The 22160-nt window shown below is 40.1% G+C and overlaps 1 protein-coding gene across 2 annotated transcripts in view; it reads left to right on the top strand.

The window, feature by feature from the left end:
• Positions 1 to 1600: 1600 nt before the first annotated feature.
• The window catches only part of SLIT2 (slit guidance ligand 2), a gene marked incomplete at both ends in the record, with an annotated part of 259444 nt that continues 238884 nt past the window's right edge, over positions 1601 to 22160 (top strand). For both annotated transcript variants that reach the window (XM_082281842.1, XM_082281841.1), the window contains 4 exons: positions 1601 to 1776; positions 3521 to 3592; positions 4819 to 4890; positions 21919 to 21990. In XM_082281842.1, the coding sequence (XP_082137968.1) occupies positions 1601 to 1776; positions 3521 to 3592; positions 4819 to 4890; positions 21919 to 21990 (392 nt within the window). The remainder of the gene's footprint in view (positions 1777 to 3520; positions 3593 to 4818; positions 4891 to 21918; positions 21991 to 22160) is intronic.

The following is a 22160-nucleotide window of genomic DNA, read 5'->3' as shown; positions in this document are numbered from 1 at the left end:
GGCGCAGCCAGTGAGCGGGCGCGGGGCGCTGCGGGCGGGGCCGGGGGGGCGCGGCCAGGCCGGCCCTATATAGGGCGGCGCGTGGGGCGCTCCCGGCTCCGTGGGAGCGGGCGAGGGGCGCTGCACCGGCCGGGGCGGGGGCGCTGGGCGGCCGCGTGGGGAGCTCTTGGCGAGGTGCCGGCGGCTCGTTCGGCTGGTGGCCGCGCTCGGGGAGCACTTTCGGCGGTCGGCGGCAGGCACCTTGCGGCGGTGAGGAGAGCCGGCCGGCCTGCGAGCGGCGGTGCTATCCCATTGTTCAAGCGGAAAGACTCGGGGTGCGAGGGAAGGAGCCCGGCGTGTCGCCTCCATTCTCCCGCTCCCCACCGCCCCCCTCCGCCGTTTCCCTCCGCGCCGGAGGAGCGCCGCCGCCAGGGAGCCGAGAGCCGGGCTGTTCGGCACCAGCACCGACAGCTCAGGTGCACCGGCGGGATCAGGGAAAGAGGCGCCATCCCTTTCCGAGCCGCTGTGCCTTGGGGGGGCTCCGGGAGAGGAGGAAAGTTGCTCCCTTTCCTGCAGCAAGCCCAGGAGCTGCTGAACTGGCCTCACCTGGAAGGACTGAGCAGTTCCCACCTCTTCCATCAGGTGCCTTTGCCGCAGCAAAGCCACGGTATCCGGGAGACCACGGGGAGCAGAATAACACCCCTCCCCGCCCCTCCCGCTCTCGCCGCACTTCGCTTGTTATCTGCTCTGTCTCGCTGTGCTCCCGGGATCACAGGAGGATCTATAACTGTGATCTGTCACCGAGGAGAAGGTCGTGGATGAACTCCCTTCCATCAGGGCAACGAATCACTTCTCGACTGCTTATTATTATCATGTTCTAGGACCAGCCCTTTCCTGCTAAACTTGGCTTGGGAGCGTACAGCAGGAGGGGGCGCGGGGGGTGGAGAGCCAAGCCCAACAGCATCTTGTGTGTTTGACTTTTTTTTCCCCTCCCTCCTCCTTCCGTGAGACAGTTTGATGAATGCCTGCGAGAGGGGTATGATTTGCTGAGGCGCCTCTTGGCAGGGCGGTGTGTGCGCGGTGTCAGCCCCGCCGCCGCCCCCCGTGGGGCTGTGAGCGGCCCGCGGCGGGGGACGCGCGTGGGAGCGGCTGCAGCGCTGCGCGGGCCGCCGCGCAGGAAGCGCTGCTGGGGCGGACGGGGCTCCGCGGCCTCTCGCCGGGGGCTCAGCGGGGAGTCACGGCTTTGAAAGGGGCGAGGAGGAAGATAATTACCTCGGCTAACTCCGCCGCACCCTGAGCCCCTGGGTTTGCTTCGCTATTGCCGGGAGCGTGTGAAGAAGAGACCCAAGTGCCGCCTCTCCCAGACATCGACGGGCTAGCGAGGGACGGCCCGGGCCCAGCCCCGTGCCTGGCGAAGTTGCCTTCAACCGCGGACCGGTGCCACCCGCCTCACTTTGCCAGGGTTGTTTTCTTGACTTGGCTTTGGATAGAACGGACTTCGCTGTCTCCGCACCCTGAAAGTTGCCCGAGCGCTCCCCGCGGCGAGGAGGAGGAGGGCGGCGCGCCCTGCGCCTCCCCGGGGCCGAGGCCGGTGGGCCCGGCTGGTCTGCAGCGGGCGGTGATGATGTGCGGCTGGGGGAAGCTCACCCTGTCCCTGGGGCTGCTGCTGGCGATGGCGGGCGCGGTGGCGCCGCAGCCGTGCCCGGCGCAGTGCTCCTGCTCGGGGAGCACCGTGGACTGTCACGGGCTGGCGCTGCGCGGCGTCCCGAGGAACATCCCCCGCAACACCGAGAGGCTGTAAGTAACCCGGCCGGGGCGGCAGCGAGCGCCCCTCGGTCCCCGGCTCCCCTTAGGGTTCCTGACGGCTGTCGGGCTGAGGTGGCCCCCGGCGCCGGCCCGCTTTGGGGTCCCGACGCCCTTTGGGTGGGGGGGGGGGGGAAGGGAGGGGGGAGTTTCTGTTCCCTTCTCCTGCTGCTGGCCGTGCCCGTTTCACAGCGATGCGCGGAGACACGGAAGAGGTGGGCGCTGCTCCCAGCCGCTGCCTTTCATCCCGGGAAGCCGCGGTGAGCAGCGCGGTTCCCGCCTCCGCGGGGAGCGGGGGCGGGCACCACGGCGGCCAGGGGGGCGCCCCGAGGCGGCGGTGGAGCGGCCTCTCCCCCCGCCGGCGCCCATTTCCCGTCAAACTTGGCTATTACGGCTCGCATTCCCCGGGGCAGAGCCGGGCCGCGGCCCCGCCGCGCTCCGCGAGCGTGGGCAGGGAGGCCCCGGGGCGCGCAGCGCTCCCTCCCGCCGTGGAGCCGCGGTGGCCGGCGCGGAGGGGCGGGCGGGGGCGCGCATCTGCCGGTGGGCGAGGGCACGCCGCTGGGCGATAGCCGCGCTCGCAGGCACTCAGTCGTGCTGTAACGGTGATCCCTCCCTCCATTCTCGTACCCGCAGCTGGGCAGTTTTCTGCATGTGGTCGGTTATTTATCATACCAGGCTGCCTTTCAGAGGGGTCCTAGGAGTGGAAGTGGTGTGCGCATTATTTCTTACTCTGATAAGTCATTTAAATGATGGCATGTGGACGCGCGTCTGGAGTGGTGAATTTCACTTAGGAAGAGTATCAGGGATACATTTCTCCTGAGACTAGTGTGGTTTCGTGTGGTGTTTTGGCCATATGTGGTATAAAACACGAAAAAAAATACTACTTTTTTTTCCCCCTAGCTACGTTGGGAATGAGCTGTAATTGTTAGAATAGCTTCCATGCAATACCACTTCCTAATGGTTTATCTCATGTATTGCCAAGTCTGGTTTTATTTGTAGTGATTGGAATTGAAAGACATTTATATCTTAAACCCAAAAAAGTTATGAAAAAGAGGCATATACTCCAGAAGAAAAACTAGTATAGAAGTATGATCAGAAGTGCTAGGGCCTAAATACAGGTTTCTGTTGCTTCTGAACATGCTTTGCATTCTGCAGTCAATATTGCTTCCTGTGTACCGAGTGGAGAGCTTAGTTTTGGTAAAGTCTTATTTCCCATCACTTACTCCAAGTGTTAATGCTTGTTTGAAATCTAATGTTTGTTATAGGTAGTTAAGCCCTATGCCACCTTTTTAGGCATACGAGGAAATCTGAAAATTGCTTGAAATGGTGAAAATTGTCTTTATTTCAGTCACTTTGTAACAGTCAAATAAAGGTTGTAGCATATGTATAGATATACATGTAAGTACTAAGTTTGGTGGTTTCCTAAATGCAGTTATAGCCCCATTCAGAGAGCTTTGGACTCTTCTATGGGTAAAGACTATAGTTAAACATGAGCTTTGTCATGGCAGGCAGAACTCACTCTCTTGTTACAAAGTTTCAAACTGCTGGTTTCAAGATAAACCTTAGTTCAGTTACTTGGAGATCAGGAGCACCCATGGTGTTAATTGTAGGAATGGTTCGTCGCATTCATTTATGTCTCCTAACTTTTGAAAACTCTGTGCCCGTGAAAACAAACAAAACAATTTAAAAATAGCTTTTGAATGTTTTAATTTAGCTGCTTACAAATTATTCTTCTTAGGGATCTTAATGGAAATAACATCACAAGAATCACGAAGACTGACTTTGCTGGTCTAAGGCACCTTCGAGTTCTGTAAGTTTTCCCTTTCTCTCATTGATAACTTTTAGGACTGATGCTACAGGTTATAGTTACATTTCAGTTCATTAGCTGGATGGGTTACTACTTTTTAACTATTCTATTACTGTATCTGAAGTTAAAACCGCTCTGCCAAGTGTTATACACTGTTATGTACAAGTTAGCAATTCCCTTAAATATAATTTGTTCAATTTTTTTTAATCTCCCCTTAAGTTTATGAGAATTTGAGGACTTAATTTAGCACATAGCTTAAAAGTAAGAGTTGCTAAAATTGGTTGAATAACTGTTGGAGTTACTTCAGTTTAAGGCTGTGAAATTTATAGTTCACACTGAAAATGGGTACTCTCAATCAGAACTATAAGGGAATTAATTAAGAAAGTTATTCTTTTACTGGATGTAAAAGTAAGTCCCAGGTGATTATTTTTACTCTTCTGTAGTTCTGGATGAAAAGGAAAGACTTTATCAGTGAAGTTGAGGAAGGAATTGTTTGGTTTGTTTGGGTGGGTTCTTGTTTATTTGTTTGAAACAATTTTCTTCGAGCATTATCGAAACTTTAAAATTTGGAGGTGGTTTGTGATTTTTTGGGATTTTTTTTGGTTGTTTTGTTTTTTGGTTTGGGGTTTTTTTTGTGTGTTCTGAGGAAATATCTAACTACTTAGCTTATTTGTTAAGGCCAGTTTAATTCGAGCAAGTAGTCTTGTAAAATCCATTTCCTTTTCCCTCTGAAATAAATACAAAATTGTAGTAATTTCTAATTCTGTTACAAAGCAGAACTACTGTTACGGTTACAGTCTCTGTTCAGTCTTTCCCTCATGTTTCTTCCAACACCACGATTCCGCGTTTGTTTTGTTATTCTCATGTGAGACTAATATCGCCTTCATACTGTTCAACTGGGGTCTTGCCGAAGGGCAGTGGTGTGTGTGCATGTGTGCCCACAGCGTGTAGGCATATGTGTGGCTTTTAAACTTGGGACTCCTTAAGTAAATGAGCAAATGTAATATCAATTCCTGTTTCTTTTACCGAAGTGTATTTTCCTTCTTTTGGGTATATGAGCCCGTGTAAATTGCTGGTGACAGGGATACAGAAGGTTAAAGTGGATGTCAGTCTAGAATAGCTGTTGTATTGTTTTAAAGAATATGTAGCTGCCTTTAAATGACCATTGTTAATGCAACAAGTTGTCTCAGAGATGTTAAAACTTACATATAAAAATTTCTGTATTTCAGTCAGCTCATGGAGAACAAGATTAGTACTATTGAGAGAGGAGCATTCCAGGATTTAAAAGAACTGGAGAGGCTGTAAGTATTTTTAATTCTACAAGTATCAACTTCTGGGGGGGTCAAATGAGTTCTGTATTAAGGTACTCACGCTTCAGATTTTTTAATTTATTTTTTTTAAACTTGGGACTTCTAGCCTTACTGAGACACAAAAGAAGTAAGAAATTCTCAAGCAGTATGTTAGAGACTAGGTTGGGGAGGAGCATTCAAGAGCAGTCTGGATTCAAAGTGCAAACTGCAATTTTCCTGTTGCAAATAGTTTGAATACTATCAAATATTTTCACTTTAATATTGAATACGCAAGGATTTTTGAAAACACAGACGCACCAAGAAAAGCCTGTTCTTGACCTATAGTGTTAGGTGTTAGTGTTGGATGTTTTATATGTCTTATTGGAAGTAACTACTGGCTGTAAAGTGTTGTCTTGGTACATAGCAGTAACTGAATTCTTCTCCAGGTTTTATATGGTGAAAGCTTTTACGAAGGCTTAGAAAAAATATGAACTGTTAGTTTTCAAAAATAATTTGAATTTGGATTTAAAAAAGATTGAGTACTGTGGGGAGAGAAGATGGAGCAGAGATGAGAGGACCTTATCTGGTGAAGTTGAAGTACAAACACCTGCTTAGTTGCAGTGAGACCTAGGAAATGAGTAATTCCCAAACTAGTTTTCAGTATGTGCCTTCTTATTTTGTTACTCTTCAAATGAAATTTTTTAAAAATGTATTGTGCGACTTGGGACATCTGACTTGTTAAAGGCAAGATGCTGATTGTTGGACATAGTTTCAGTGTGGAGCCTGGAAAGTATTAATATATATGTTCCTGTAGAACTCGTGTCTTCATTATTAGGCATCTTAGTTTTTGCATTTTCATTGTATCACCTTTTCTTTAAGCATACCTCTGAGGTCTTGCTTAGTGTTTCATTTGCTGCTGCTTTAACTTTATAAAAGTATTGCTGCTTTACTCCACTGAAAAGCAGCCCTGGCCTGAACGTGGTTTGTCATATCATAGTTGCTTTGTATCCACAGCTGCTGTGTGTTTAAAACAAAAACCTCCACAAACCATTATGGTTTGGTTGGTCATTTAGACAAAGCTATTCAAGAGACTTAGTAACCAATACTGTAATTATGATATTTCTATAATAGTTGAAATATGACGTACTTGAGATAATTACCTCATTTTTTCAAATATGCTGAAGTAACTTTTTGACCTAAAAAAAGGGAGTGTTATTATATAGTACAACTTTTTTTTAATAAATTTTAATGAGATCGATTGCTCTTTGGAAAAAAAAAACCTGCTGTACATTTCTAAGTCATATTAAAACACCTAATTCAATGCATTTTTACAATGTGTTTTCAACTTTGTACAAGGTATAGGGATTTTAAACAGCTTTTCTTGCTGACGGATATATTGGAATAATATATACACACTTCTAAATTTGGTTTATGGCGTCTAGATAAAAAATTAAACAGCAGTGTAGTTCATATTGCAAATGTAAATACACATATATGAAACATGAACAAACATTAGAAGATCCACACTTTCACTGTGAATGTGGTTTGACACTGATGCTTACAAATGCTTAAGTTTTAAAACAGTTTATCAGCAGCCTCATTTCTTAAGTATATCAAAGTATGATCCTGCTATGTAATTTATTAACAAATTTAAAACAACGTTTTAACTTTTGTCATAATATCAAGGCATTTACTATTTATATTTCTGAAATATAGAATTGTTTTATGAGAGAAAAATGAACTTCAATAGTTAACTTACTTGTCTGATGTGTTTGTATTTTGCCATTACATTGTTTCATTTTTGCTTTGGTTTTCCCTTGATAATTGGAAAACAATAGATATTTTCCATTTACATAAGATACTAGTTCTGAAGAGAAATTGTGATACTTTTGGATGTTTTGTGAGTTATGTTTGTTCGCCCTTCAGCAGGCAAACTATGCTATCTGAAAGTTTAGTTATTTGGACCTACAAAGTTAGGTTATTATTTTGTCTTCAGAGTTATATTACATCTGTTCCAATACTTGTCAGTTTCTTTAGTTTGGTGGAATTCAGTTTGTGTTAGGTGTGTGGGTGACTTGTAATTTGAATATATATGCAGGATGTCTTTAAACTGCCCCAGCTGTTGGCTAAGAGCAAATATTTCATATTTGTGGGGGAAAGCTGAGAGAATTCTTCTTGTTTACAACTGCCAAGTCCATCTGATGAAGGCGCATTGTTATCTGACAGCCAATTCATCTCCTTGGGATTTTGAAATCCAAAATTTCTCAGGAAACCTTTGGGTACTTTGTTCAAGTATTTTCTTTTATACATTAAATAGCAAGCACTTTAAAGCTTTTTAATTTTTTTTCAGTGTGTATGTGTAGGGTGTTAAGTTTTCACTCTAAGTGCAATGTGCCAAGCTGCTGTCAAAGAATACCTGATGCAGGCCTTTCAGCATGCAAGCAGAAGGTATAAGAGAACTTCACTGCAGCTTAAATGAAGTCAATTTGATTTATAAGATTATTTACATGTAGTACTGCTTATGTTGAAGTATCTTGCTAGTGTACACAGGCTGAATTTTAAAATATATTTCCTGTACTTTAGTACTCTTTAACATGAACAACAGACTTTCACAGTAGTTTCCCTTTCGGAAAAAAAGAAATGCCCATCTATCTAAGTGAAGTGGTGGGGTTTTTTTGTTGTTGTTTTTTTTGGGTGGTAGGTTTTTTTTTGTTTTTCGGGGGGTTGTTTGTTTGTTTTTAACTGGAATTTCAGTTACAATTTTTTTTTTAGACCACTAACTCTGATTTAGAAGGAACTGTTTAGTTGGTTAATGAATTACTTGTGAATACTCATTTATAGGTCTGATAATTCAAAATGCTGGGTATCCTCATCTCCCTGTAATGGAAGAATTGAAACACTTTGCAAAATTAATCTCAGAGAGAAGAAAATTGACCTCTTCAGAAGAGATCTACTTAAGATTTATTTTATTAGATCCATAAAAATCTGTCAGGTGGTTTCTCCTATAACTTAATAAAACAACAATGTATCTCTAGTACACTAGGTATGTAGGTTACTATGTACACAAAGCTATTTAGACCTACTATGTTCCACAATGGGAATTTGTATCACACCAGTGTAATTGTAGAAGTGCAATGGAACCCAAGGCTACAGTAAATACTGCTGTAATAAGTGATTATTACTACAGCAGCCTGTATTAAAGTAAAATTGTTCAGTTTGCAATAAATGATTGTGTGGCTATGCATGCTGCTTAAGAAACAGGAGAGAAAACAAGGTGGATATTAGCAGCTTAGTAAGTTTTAGGCTTGTGGAAACTTTAGTAGCTGGAGAAACACTGGTGAATTGCTGATACTGCTGTAAGCCTTTCAGCTGGATACTTCTGTGATAAGTCTTCAGTCAAATAAATGGCTATACACTGCAGTATTCACTTAGTTCCAATCTCTGACGGTCTTGAAGGCTCTTAAGGGGTGAGTTCTTAAGGCTCCAGTCCAGTTTGGTACAGCACTGCCTGAGCTGGCAAATCTGCCACAAATCTGGTTTTCTTCTCAGACTGGATACTGAACAGAAGAATCACATGGTCTATTGTGTCATGTAGATGCTCTGTCTGCTGAAACAACCCTCTTTGAAAAATGGGATGTATGAATTGAAGCTCAGTAGGGACAGCTTGTACCTTTAAGTACATCCTGAAGCAGTGCTAAAATTCTTGGATTAATTAGTCTTGACTGTACTGTATTTAACATCTGCAAGACTTTCTGTATTAGCTAGTAACTTGTGTGAGCCCATGTTCTTGAGCAGGGCCTCTAAAGAGTATATGGCTCTTCAGTACATGGCAGGTCCCACAGAGAAAGGATTGGATGTGGCCTGTTACATTTTGTGAACCTCTCTTACAGAGACCACAGTCACGTGTCAGCAGTGGTTTTCAATATGCTTCATCGCAGGAAGACGAAAAGGGTCAGGACATGGAGGATTTTCACAATGCTTATGGGTTTCCAGAGATCACTGCTTATTATGGGGGAAAGAGCTTTTGAAGCAACTCATGAGAATGTGAAATTAAATACTTGTTCTTCTTTCTTTGTAAAGCTGTCATCTTGGGTGTGATGTTTATTATACTTTGAAATAGTATCTTAAGAAAGCAAAATGAAGATAAACTGAAAGTTTCCACTTTATAAAAACTAACACTATAAGACACAGCTTTAAAATTTATTTTTAGTAAGTATAGGCCATTGTTATCCCCAAGTTCACCTCATTTGCTGGTGTTGCAAATACTGCTCAAAATATGAGTGTTTTTACAAGTTATTGTCATCTGGAGGGAAGTATAAAATTTTGTTGAAGACAGCTACCATAGACTGTTGAACCAGTTCTATTAGAAGCTAGTTAAATCTAAAACTTCTTTACAGTTCTATGTATTCCAGAAATATAGGGTTGTCAGGTTTTGAGGGCTAAATATACTCTTCACTTGTTTATAGAGAAGAGCAGTTGCCTTTTCATTTATTTAAAAAAAAAAAAATTGCCTGATAGGAAAACTTTTCAATCATAATTTTTCCTAATATGTTTTTTAAGTATAGTAGTTGGGATTCCAGCTGTTACTATGCTAAGGCTATGACATGGAAAAAATGTCAGAACAGGAAGAGTTTACAGCAATAGTTTTAAAACTACTCACTCTTTTTCTTCCTGTATTTATGAATAATCCATTGAAGGAGCAGTATGTCCCTAAAATGCTAATTTGGAGTCTGATTCTGCAGACATTTACCATGTGAATAACTTGGTTTGCATGAGTAGTCTCACTGATTACTCTTGTGAGAAAGGTTACTTGTGTGGCCTAAAATGTTTCCAGGCCAAGCCCCTATACTTTTGATAATTGAATTAATATATTTTATTTTTAAAATTTCCATTTATTATTTTAACAGTTCTAAAGTGTTACTGGTGTAGACTTAAGCCAAACTACAAAAAAAAGCCCCCAACCCAAAAACCCACAAACAAAGGAAAAAAAAGCCACCAATCCCCACCAAACCTATTTCTGCTGAAAACTTGTGTGTACATAAAATGTTACTCTCAAAGGACGAACAGCAGCTTCTGAGTTGGTGTCTGGGCTAAATACCCCACCATACCTCCCCAAGAAACAGCCCTCCTGAGCTACATGATGTGAGTAAGCTGAAATCACGAGTTCAAGAAAAGAATGCTGTAAGGGTTGAACATCAAGTTGGTACATGAAGTAGCTTTTAAACTGAAAGCTATCTGTTGTATATTCATGTTTCTTACAATGCATTACTGAATGATGTAGAAAGAAACATTTCAAGAATTAAATGTTTTGTTACAGTTCATTGATTTTTCTAAATTTTTGCAACACAGTTCTAAAATGACAAACTGAGGAGTTGCTTCTACTTGCTATTTATTTGGGCTTCATCTCCATAAATACATTAAAGCAGGTTATTCAAAGTTAACATGAAGAGAGCGCTTACTTAGGTGTGGATTTATGAGAGTTGGAGTAGTACTGAAAATCAGTATTGTTTTGTACATGCTGTGGATGAGCAATTTGAAACTTACTTCTGTGCCATCTCACAGAAGGTAAAGTATATTTCAACAAAATAGTTTCAAGGAAAAGTTCTTTCTACTTAGTAAACAAACTGTGGTACTAGGTGGATTTCTTTCCAGGATACAAATCTGTGTGTGAAATTACTGTGTTTGCAGCTTCAGCTGGAGCAAGGGCTTAATTATAACCTCGATACAAAGGAGATCATCTTGTCAAAAATATTAAGTAAGTTTCAGTAAAATAAAGTGGGGTTTAGCTGTATTTCATGTATTAGGGGATTAGAGTTATCTGCTTGAGCTCTAACCTAGTTGGATAAACGTGGTAAACTATTACACTGCGTTAGGAGGTTTTGAAATTATTAAATGGTCTCTGAATGTATGGTGTTTTACAGAGCTCATCTTACAAAGTCATGCATCGCAGGGTAGGCTAAGAAATAAAATGTTCCATCTAGGGTAAAAACAAATACAGTTTGTCTTGGGCATAACTGCAGCAGGCCTGGGCATTTATCAAGAGCATTAACAGCTGCTTCAAAAGAGACTAGATGAACGAGTACTGTTCTTTCTGTCTAGTCTAGTAAAGGGCCACACTGTATTATGTGTATGCTCTTTTTTTAGGGTGCAGACTTACTGAATCACTGATGGGGGAAAAAACATGTTGTCCAGAAATTAAAATAAACCTATGTTCTAACTTTTCATTATGCATTGATGTGTGGCATGAGATTGCAGTTTTATTCCAATTAATTGACTAGCTCTGTCAATAAAATGTGAATTCCAAGTAGGAAAACACTTCTAAAAGAGGACTAGCAATATTTTCTGTGATTCTTTAAATGTCAGCTGCATCAATAAATTAATCCCAGAATAAGCAGGTTTGGGCTGAAGTTTTTGAGTTTTGAATCTGGTAATATATAGTTATTTCAGTTACAGAAGAGAAGTGTTAGAAGCCTTAGATTTCACTTCTATGAAGATATATGATCAAAAACTTAGGAGCAGGGAATTCTGGAAAAAATGTTAAATGTCTTCTCTTTTTATGATGCAGTTTTGTGGTTTTAGCTGAAGAAAAATATGACTTTTTTTTTTCCCCAAGTTACAAACACTTAGGTGTAAAGTGTCAAGGCTAATATGGATTTTTAGGATCCCTGGCAAAAATTCTGTGTTAGCAGTGGAACTACTGTTCCAGGAGTCATTTATATCACTATAGTTCCTAAAAGCACAGCTGATAAACGAACAATATTTCATCTTGTGCTTGACTATAAACTGTGTCAATGAAATCAGTTTTTTGGTGGTAAGATCTTGCATTATATAGTAGTTGTACTGAGCTCTCAGATTGATATCAGCTCTTTAGCTGAAAGTTAGTCTACAGTTTCTTTTCTCACTGAATGCTGGTCTTCATTTTGGTGTGCAAGTTCATTAGTGAAGTCTGGGAAGTAACTTTTTCATTTGGAGTACATTCTGAACAGTTCTGACTGCTGCTGCTGGGAAAGTCTAGGTTTGGCTGATTAAAACTTGTAGGATTATGCATGTGCTTGTTTTTTAAGGCTGCTTGATGTTACTCTTGTCTCCTCCCTATAGCATTGGTACTTAATCACTTGTGTGGCTTCAGTTGGAATACTTGAGCATTTGAAGGGTTAATACTTTCGCACAGGTGTGTGATAGGTAATGGAAGAATAATGAGTTCAGGTAGAGGATACCTGGTTTTGAACAGCCCTGAAGGGGGTGAACAGTTATTCTTTGTTAATCATGGATGTGAAAAATCCTTCTTTTAGCTAGCCTTAGATAGTTTAAGGGCAGTGCACAGCACATTCATCCTCTTAGAACAGGGAGGAGATCACAAAGCCTGCGGTGTTAATCACTTACCAAGGGAGTGTGGGACTATCTTACATTAATTATACTGGCCACCTGTATTTATAGTTTTTTAAGAAAAAGAATAAAAAAGTTATTCTGCATTAGCAGGCTTTTGTCAAAGCAACTTCAAATATGTTTTCTAAAAATGTCTCTTGAATCAGAGGTAGACAAAGTCTGTCTTTGAAGACAGTCTTTAAAAAGATGCAGTGTTCTAATGGAATTTAAAAAAAATCAAATTATAGCTACGTTTTGATTACAGAACACTACAAAATATTTGATAAAACTCTAAGTCCAAGAACAGTGTTCTTCTAAAAGCCTTGTCAATGCCCACTATTTATTTTTATTATATTTTATTCATCTGAGTGTCTTTTCTCATGGGACTCCTTTTATAGGTCTAGAAGTCAAATTGCAGTGAGAAGTGCTGTTTGCTCTTTGCAGACCTTTTTACAAATTCCAGGGCAGGAACGCTGTTTATTTTTCCCACATCTGTTTTGTGCTCATCCTTTGTGGCATTGTTTGCTGGATGCTCTTCTTTCTTGCTTCCTCTGAAATGGGTAATTTGCACTGTTGCAAAATGGTAAAACTAAATCTGATTCTGCAGAGCTCTTGTGCCAATGTTTTTGTTTCAAATGGTGTTTTGTGTTCAGAAGCTATTTTAAATCGATTCTATAGAGCACTGATATTAAACTTAAAGCTATACATTTTCATTTTACTCTGTAAAAATCACATTTATCTGTTGCAAAGCCAATTGAATTTTATTAGCATACTGATTTAATATTAGGTGGCCACAGGTGAAAATTGACTTGTGATTACATTTTAATATAGCATATTTGAAAGATTATCTAAGATACTCCTTATTTTGATTGCAGAATTCTTCTATCTGGAATTTTACAGTTAAACTCCAAAATGTACGAGGGATCTGGTTGCAACTTCAGTGACTCATACTGTTACATTACCTCATTTACTATGAAGAGCCTGGTTGAAACTTCATCAGAAGAAATGTTTTATTTTCCTATTTTCCTTCATAGTATATAGTTCATTGTGGTGGCTTGTCTTTAATAATAGTCTAGACAGATAATCAAATACAATATGGCAAAGTCTCCCTTAATTTTTTTTAGGGTGCACCAGCCTTTCTGGCTAGTTAGGCAGAATGTCCGTACAGCTGTTATAGTAAAATGCTTGGGTGAAAATTTACTGTCTGAACTCTGTGGTAGAAAGACAGTTACAAACCTATCAGGACTCTCTGCAGGCCTTGTCTCTCTAAACAATCTGTTCAAACCCTAGCTAAATTCCACCTACTAGGTCAGCTTCACCTCCCTTTTCTTTGCCTTTTTTTTTTTCTTGGAAGTAATTCCAGGTATTGTCAAAATCATCCTTGTTCATCTGATACTTGAACCTTTGTTACTCTGTGGAGGTTTTATAGCTTGTTTCCTTCTTTGTGGTATACTTTGTAGAATAAAGTCCAATGAGTGAGCTTCACAAGATAGTGGAGGCTTGACTAAGTCTTTGTAAATTGTCTAATCCCATGTTACACTCAAGGTCCATCAGAGCAGGTGGCTGCGGGCTGTTTCCAGTTGGGTTTTGAATGTCTCCAGCAATGGAGAGTCTGCAGCCTCTCTGGGCAGCCTGTTTCAGTGCGACCACCCTCACAGTCAAACACTTTTCTTAAGTTGAAATACAGTTTTCCTGTACTTTGATTTGTGCCGATTGCCTCTTGTCCTTTCACTGTGCACCCCTGGGAAGAGTCTGGCTCAGTCTTCCTTACTTGAGATGGAAGTGTATCACTTATTTATACACATTGAGATATCTCTGAGACTTTTCTTCCTCAGGCTAAACAGTCCCAGCTCTCTCAACTTCTTCCAGTGTGACAGGTGCTTCAATCTGCCTGCTTAGTCATCTTAACAGTTCTTCCCTGGACTTGTCCAGTATGTCCCTGTCTCTTGTAGTGGGAAGTCCAGCACTGGGCACACCTCTCCATCTGTCTCACCAGTGCTGATTGTAGGGGAAGGACCACCTGCCTTGACCTGCTGGCAACACTCATGATTACAGCCCAGGATGCTGTTGGCCTTTTGTTCAAGGACACATTGCTGGCTTCAGTTCAATTTCTTACTCACCTGCACTCTAGGCCTTTCTCTGTGGTGGTTCTTCCAGCTGGTGGTTCTCCAGTGTGTGCTGGTGCATGGGGTTATTCTTCTCCAGCTTCAGGGCTTTCCATTTCCCTTTTGTTGCCCTTCCCAAGTTTCCTTTTCAAGCAATTCTCCAGCCTGTCCAGGTGCCTCTGACAGACAGTGCACACACCTAGTGCATTGGTCATTCTTTCCAGTTTTGTATTATCTGCAAATATGCTGAGGGTGCAATATGTCCCATCTTCCAGGTTGTGAATGAAGTTTTGAACAGTACTGGTTCCATTACTGACCCCTGGGGTGCATCACTAGTGATTGTTCTCCAAATGGACTTTGTGCCCCTGACCACAGCTCTCGAACTTGGGACTTTAGGCAGTTTTTAATCCACCTCACTATCTGCTTCTGTAGTCTGTACTCTATCAGTTTGTCTGTAAGGACAATCATTATGAATGGCAGTACCAGAAGCATCTACTGCCAAGTTCCTTATTCATTGTAGGAAGCTACCAGGATGGTCAGGCATCATTTTCCCAGTGTTAAATCCATGCTGACTACTCCCAGTCGTCATCTTGTCCTTACTGTGTCTGGAATAGAAATAGCTTCTATTTTGCCCTATAGCCTTCCCAGGCATTGAGATGAGGCTTCCCAGCCTGCAGTTCCCAGGCTTTTATTATGTTTTTCATGCTTTTTTCTTGTGCTGTAGGCAGAGTTAATAGGAATAATGACCAACTATTTATAGAAATATAATATAGAATACAGAAAACAGCAGCCTTAATTTCTAGCTTTCCTTCTTAGTGAAAAAAACATTTTAAAAAGGCAAAATGAGTTTAAGCTCTTGACAGTACAAAACACTGTTCTGCATAATGTAGGGAGAACTGATGGGGTAGGAGAAGGGTGTGGTAATTTTGGACTTGACATCAAACTCATGGGAGAAGAAAATGAAGGACAGAAATACCTTGTTTCAAGTAGTGTACCCTGTTTCAATGTAGTATTATAGTTGAGAAGTACCTTTCACTGTTTCCTACACAAATAAGAAGCTAAGTTTGCAGTAGTGTCCTGATTCCATTCAGAATTTATATTTTCCTTACTGAAACAAATATCTAATTTATATTTGAAATTAAATGGAGAATAACTTAGATACCTTTTTTAGCTAGTCACTATTTAGCCCGGAAAATGGAGTCCTGCTTAAGTGGTTCTTGACCTGGGGAAAAACTTCTTGGACACCCAAATGCTGTAAGAACAGCCTTGAACTTCTCAGATTCCGGTTTTTACTTATGTGGTTGGTAAACTTGATATTGCTAGGCTTAATGAGATTATGAGTAGTTTGACTAGAGAAATTCTGTTTGCAGAGAATTCTTAATGGAAAAACTGGCACAACCTTCTGCTTAGCTCTTAATCTTGGGCTTTCCTCTCACTTGATGACATGCAAGTCACATTCACAGACAGCAGTTGCCAGATGTGTTGAAGTTCAGCAGATTGCGGCTTTGGACATGGATGCACAAATATTTTCTGCCTCTGGCAGATATAGCACAGTGTTTTTTGTAGGAAAGTAGTGATTTGCCTTCCTTTCAGATGCAAGTCTGAAAGCTCTCTGTAATTTTTCTGTTGAGGTAATAGGAGTCACTTATTCTGATGTTTGTTATTCTGACCCTATATATTAGAGTCAGATTTTTAGGACATCATACTTAAACCAGCCCATGGAGATGATTTGGGTGCTGTGCACTAGCATTCTGTTTTGAGGTACTTGGATAATTTTGTAGGTGGATTCTATATTTCCTGAGCTCATAAAGCCTGAACTACTTTTAGACCTTCCCAGAGGATGCATATCCCTGTAACATCTTGGAACTACTTAAGGACCCTGATGGGCTCAGTTGTGAGTAGAAAGTGCTCCTGTGTGAACACACAGAGGTTTGATTACTGGCATGTTCTTCCATTTTAAAGTGAAATATAATGAAAACAGGCTTTTGTGCTTTTAAAGTTTATTTATATTTTGCAAATGAGCTTCAGTAGCTGTTATATGCTATTTTTGAATGGGTGTAATAGTAATTTCCTCTGCTGACAAACAGGAGGTGTAGATATGCTCCTTTGAAGAATAAAATTTCTAAGCTGTACAGTGCTGTGTGCTACTATGTGCAGATAGTGTATTTACTTCTCTTGGCTAACTTTGAAGGAGGAATGAAAAACAATGAATTCTGCTATCAATAATCTTGTGTGAGTTGGAAGCCTTCTATCCTTTTTTCCCGAAGCAATGGTGGTGGAATAAAATGCATCTCTGCAGTGTATTAAGAGTTTTGGAAGGCTCTCATTCTCTGTGCACCCAATGGGATAGGCTGTTTCTAATTAGAGTACAGCTGATTTACAACTTGCTTGGAACAGCTTTTAACTTCGATCAGTTCTCAAGTTATCTTTGGGGGCTTCTTTGTCCTATGGGATCTATGGGTAGAATTGCATCTACTTGAACTAAAACCCATTGGAAAATTACTTAGGTGGGACAAAATAGCAGCCTTCCAGTACTTGGGAGGTGGTTATGGAGAAGCTCAAGCTGGGCTCATTGCTGTGGTGAGCCAACAAGCATAAATCAAAGTGAGAAGTGTAACTGCACATGAGGGCAAAACTTCTTCACTGCGAGGACAGGCAAGCACTGCAACAACTCATTTCCCCAGAAAGGCTCTACAGTCTCACACACCTTCTCTGGCTGTATGTAGTTGGTATAGTGGGATCAGAAACAAGTTAACAGTGAAGGCTGTAACAAGTCTGAAACAAATGGATGTGAATTATAGCATTGTAGATGATTACACTCTACCCAGTGCAATCAAGGTTGTTGTTTTGTTTTTTTTTCTCCCTTCCTCTTCCATGCATGATTGCTACTGGATCATAGTTATTGTGGTGTGAAAACTTCAGAGAGACATCACTATGGATTTGTGGCATGGCCAGACTTCAGTGGGTTAGGATATGTTGCTACTGGGAATGCAATATGCTGTTCCTGCAATGTACCTCTATCTGTCATCATCTACATATCCTCTGGCTGCATGCAGAAGACAAGTACAACTCAGATATATACCAATTTCAACTAAAATAGCCTGTTGTTTAGAACCACTGGCTCAAATCAAGTTACACTTTTTTGCTTACTTTAATGTTGTTTGCTTCAAAGTGTTACTTATTCTTTGTCTGTTCCTACTTTTTATCTGCCTGTTGGTATTGAGCTTCCTGTAATGAGTATTTTTACCTGCTCATTTGTCAAAGATTTTTTTTCTTTGTCCCTAAATCCTTTTGTATACTTCTACCATCATTTTACTTTGAAGATGTTTTTCTAGCCTTTACTGTATCTAGAAGACTGAGCTCTGAGAGCTTTAAGCTGAAGTATTTGAAATACTTTGTATACATTGGGTAGTATGTGGACCTTGCTTGAATTCATCATAAAGAGCTCAAAAATTTACCTAAGTTTGCCCAATCTCTTCCTAAAGATGCATTCAGCAACAGAAGAAAAAAATTATGTGTATTTGAATTGCAGCTTGAAAGCTATATGATATTGGAGCCTCACCTGTTTATTTCTGGACACTACCAAAGGACTTTGCAGTCCAAGTTATTACAGTGTTAGAGGAGATTCTTCAGTACATTTTCTGTTGCTCACACCACTAATGCTTCATCTCCTCTGAGCTCTCTGCTTGAGAAACTCAAATATTTGTAGCTCAGATGGAAAACTGAATAGTAGCAGTATGGGATATCTCATCACTGTTTCTCAGTGCTTCACTCTGAGCTTCCTGTCAGTCCTGGGAGAGCAGTTCAGCTGGTGAAACTGAAATTTCTCTTCTCACATTGCCCAAGTGGAAACATGACCTGCTAGGTAGCTGTGCTGAAGTGTCTGCCAGCACACATTGAAAGAAGATGTGGTGGAGTGTTTCTGGTTGTTTTTACCCAAAGTAGCTGTAGCTCTTTAAAACCTACAGTCTTGGATTCTGTGATCCACTGTGCTTACCTTGGGTTTCAGCTCCAGAGAGAAAGGGATCATATCTTTCTCACTCAGTCTTGTTGCAGTATGTTTGTGTGTTCTGGATAGGTGTTTTTTCAGACAAAGTTAAGCATCAGGTCACCTGAAAAAGTGGAACTATTGGGTAACCATGTAAAATACTGAACCATTTTAAAATAGTAATGTATTTTCTGGACTCCTTGTGTGGCTCTTTCCAAAGATTAGAAACTCTTCATGGTGACTGTTGAATGGGAAGCTGTTGTGTACTGTGATACTAGGCTGTTGTTTCAGACTTGCTCTGCCTACTTTTTCCAATCCACTTATGATTTCATGGCATTTTTTTAGACAGAACTACCTACTGCAGTCTTGCAAAATGTTTTTCAGTGAAGTCTAGTTCATAAAATCTCCATATAGAAAACTCAGCAAATTGACTCTTTTAAAAGCATCTGATATAACTTGTAGATGTAAAGAGTAGCTGAAGCCTCTTTCTGAAGTATAGTAAAAGACATATTTCCCATTATTGCCTTCATGAAAATTAATAATGTTTTATGTTCTTGGTCACAGGCAATAATGAATGGTCAAATTTTTGGTAGAGAAAGCTTAGTTCTAAAAGAAAATTCAGTGACTGGGATGAAGTTATTCAAAGTAGAAGATACAAAATGCAGGATTCCTAAGAGATTAGTATTTTAACTTGTGTATTCCCTCAATCTGTGTAGTGTTCGAAGAACAAATATTTTAGTCTTGTGAAAGGCAAATTAAAATCGTGTGTTGAAACGCTAATTTGAAGTGCCAAGCTCACTTGGTAGAAACTGTGGAGACATGAGGGTAGTGCTATTTATTGCTACTTTAATTAATGAAGTTGATTTATTGTCCATAATTTAGATTTGAAAGTCTGTACAGTGGCAGATGCATCAGTATGTTAAAGGTATACTCAGTTATGAGGGCCATGTGAACTACAAGTAATAACAGAAAGTCCTGATCTAAGGTATTTACTCTTTGTATAAGGAGTTAAATAGTAGAGCAATTATTTTGCCTGTAAAGTATCCCTCTGAGTGATCTTGTGTGTCCTTGTAAGACTGTTGCATTTAGTGAAAGGTAGCTTGTCTGACAGACTTGATCATCAATTAATATTATGTCATTGTACTGCAGAGCCTTTCTTATATGAAACTTCTGCAAAAATACAGATACTGAGTAATTTCACTGCCCTTTCAGTAACAGCTCATCATTGTCTGGTGTCCAAACAATAGAGTTAAGAAATATCAACAGAGATTATTGTCCTGAACAGTTGATTAGAAACTAACTTTTTAAAGTCTTTACCCTGCATGTAATTTTGGATCTGTAATCACAGATTTAGAGGTTTAAATCTCTATTTAGCTAAGAGAAGTGGTGAATGAATTTTGTTTATTTTTTACTTAATCATTTGTTCATTTTCAAAATCTCTTTGGATTGCAGATATAACTTAGTTTGAAACAATTGTCTTGTACTTCAGTTTTGTGGTCTTGGCATATAATTTTATACATAAATTTACTAACGGTCAGAAAAATGTCTATTTTTAAATGATTTTATTTTGAAAATGCAGTAGATGCAGAAACAATAGAATGTATCACTTTGTTATATTTATGTAGGGATGGTTTTCTTCTGAAGTAATGTTCAATCAGAAGTCTTCCACTAGTCATTAATTAGAGCTCTATCTTTCTTCTATATGTAAAATTTTCCTTCTACTAATTTGGAAATGTGATTTTCAAGATCACAACCCAGATTTTTTTTTTATTGTTGCTGAATTAGGAATTTTTTCTCAATTATTAAAATGCGTTGTCACTCATCTCTCTTATCCCAGTAGTGTAGTCTTTCCTTTTCTGGTTTTTTCACTCCAAATTTTCTTTTAATCTCTAAATGCGTGATTTAGTTTTCTTCTGCTTAGAGTAATCAGGATTTCTGTAGCTTGACTAACAGAAGGGAACCTGACATTAAGACTGGAGAACTATGGGTATCTAGAACTCAAAAAGCTGACTGCTTGCTTGTGACCTGAAGAGTGGTTGCAAACTTCTGTGTACATAAAAATATTTTTCAGATTATCTCACTCTCATCAGTAGTCACATTGAGTTTAAGGGAGCAATAACTAAGTGAACTAAACCATGGAGCTATGTAAAATCAGATTTTTAATGTCTGTGCATCTAAAAGGGAATTTCTGGAAACACCTTTAAACTGGAAAAACCTTTATATGGAAATTTTTTTTTTGAAAAATTAGCCCAGAGAGGCTAAACAGGCTTAATTGTTTAAGTTCAGCCCTAATACTAACAAACAGGAAAATCTGAGCCTTTATGAAATTCTAAAACTTAATTTTGCAAGACTGATGCCCAGTATATTTTTTCACCTTGTGGAATGTCTTGATAGCAATTTATTGGTGCATGTAGTGTAATCACTGTAATGATTATATTTTTATATACATGTGTGTGTGTGTATATATATATATATCAGATAGTCCCATGCAGTCTGGTTTCCACGAGTGCCTTGAATTACTGTTTTGACAAGTGTCGTTCATTGCAAACTGTGACTTGTGATAAATTTTATGGGACACAACAGTTTTTTCCAGTAGGCTGCTTTGCTCGAATGGCAGGTGGCACATGTGGTACATTGCTTAAAAACAACCAAAAAACCTGTTTTAAGCTTGACTTCTCGACTGGGATGACTGTATGCTCCAAGGCTGTCACACAAGGTAGAAAGAAGAATCTGCATTGTATGTTAAGAAAAGATCATGAAGATAGAATATACTTGCCTTATCTAGTGGTTGTTCTGTTGTCTATGGGTATAATTCAATGGGCTTTGATCTTGTCACCTTTGAGCAGCTGAGTCAGCATGCTCAGTGAGAATCTTCACAGACAAATAGGCACCTTCCAGATTTCAGCTGCAGTTTTTTCTTTAGTAGACTGTCTTCTGTACAATTGATTGGGTTCTATTTTTTTAATTTAGCTTTCTCGAAGTTCCTATCTTTACAGTTAAAGAGAAAAAACTGCCTGAAAAAACCTCCTTGTAATGCCAAATATAAACTGTGACCCCTTGGGTTTTTTGACTCCTGTTTGATCAGGATTTCTGTAACAGTTTCCTTTGCTTTTTAAAATTTATGTAAATAGGTTATATGGATCTTTAGACATAACATTATCTTGTTACTGAAAGTGTATACATTTGATACATACGCCCTTGAACCTTTTCATGGTCACAAAATATCTATCTCCTTCATTATACCAAGACAAACGTAGAGTTGGTAGGGAATTGCATTTACACTGCTGATTTTATATTTTTAGCTTTCATGTTGCTTATGCAGAAGGGTGTCCTGACGTAGTGATTGATTCACACTGCAGAGATTCAAAATCTTTCATAAAATAGGTAATATGGTCTGTTGGGGAAAACCAGAAAATGTAATTAGTCCACGGTAAATTTACTACTGGACCATGTCTCCGCTAATGGACCTTTCTGGTCTTTAAAATTAGCTTGTTACAGCACTGGGATTCCAACTCAAAGTGGTTGCATTGCATTGCTGTAGCATTTGTAATTTAACACAACTTTTTCTTTTTCTTTCCAAAGGCGCCTAAACAGAAATAACCTCCAGTTGCTTTCTGAACTGCTCTTTCTGGGGACACCGAAGTTATACAGGCTGTAAGTAGGCATGGCCCAATAACTGTTTTTTGGGAAAATTTGGATTTGGTCTGTTATTGTGTCTTATTATTAGGATGCTTGTCTTTTGCCTCAAATAGAACTAAGGAGTGTCATGGAACATTGGTGTTTTGTTTAAGCTGAGTACTTTCTTTGACTGCTTTGCAAGATTT

Source organism: Coloeus monedula, assembly GCF_965178545.1.
Source record: "Coloeus monedula genome assembly, chromosome: 5".
Taxonomy (NCBI): Eukaryota; Metazoa; Chordata; class Aves; order Passeriformes; family Corvidae; genus Coloeus; species Coloeus monedula.
Note: the sequence above shows the minus strand (reverse complement) of the source record. Positions and strands in the feature narration are given on the sequence as shown.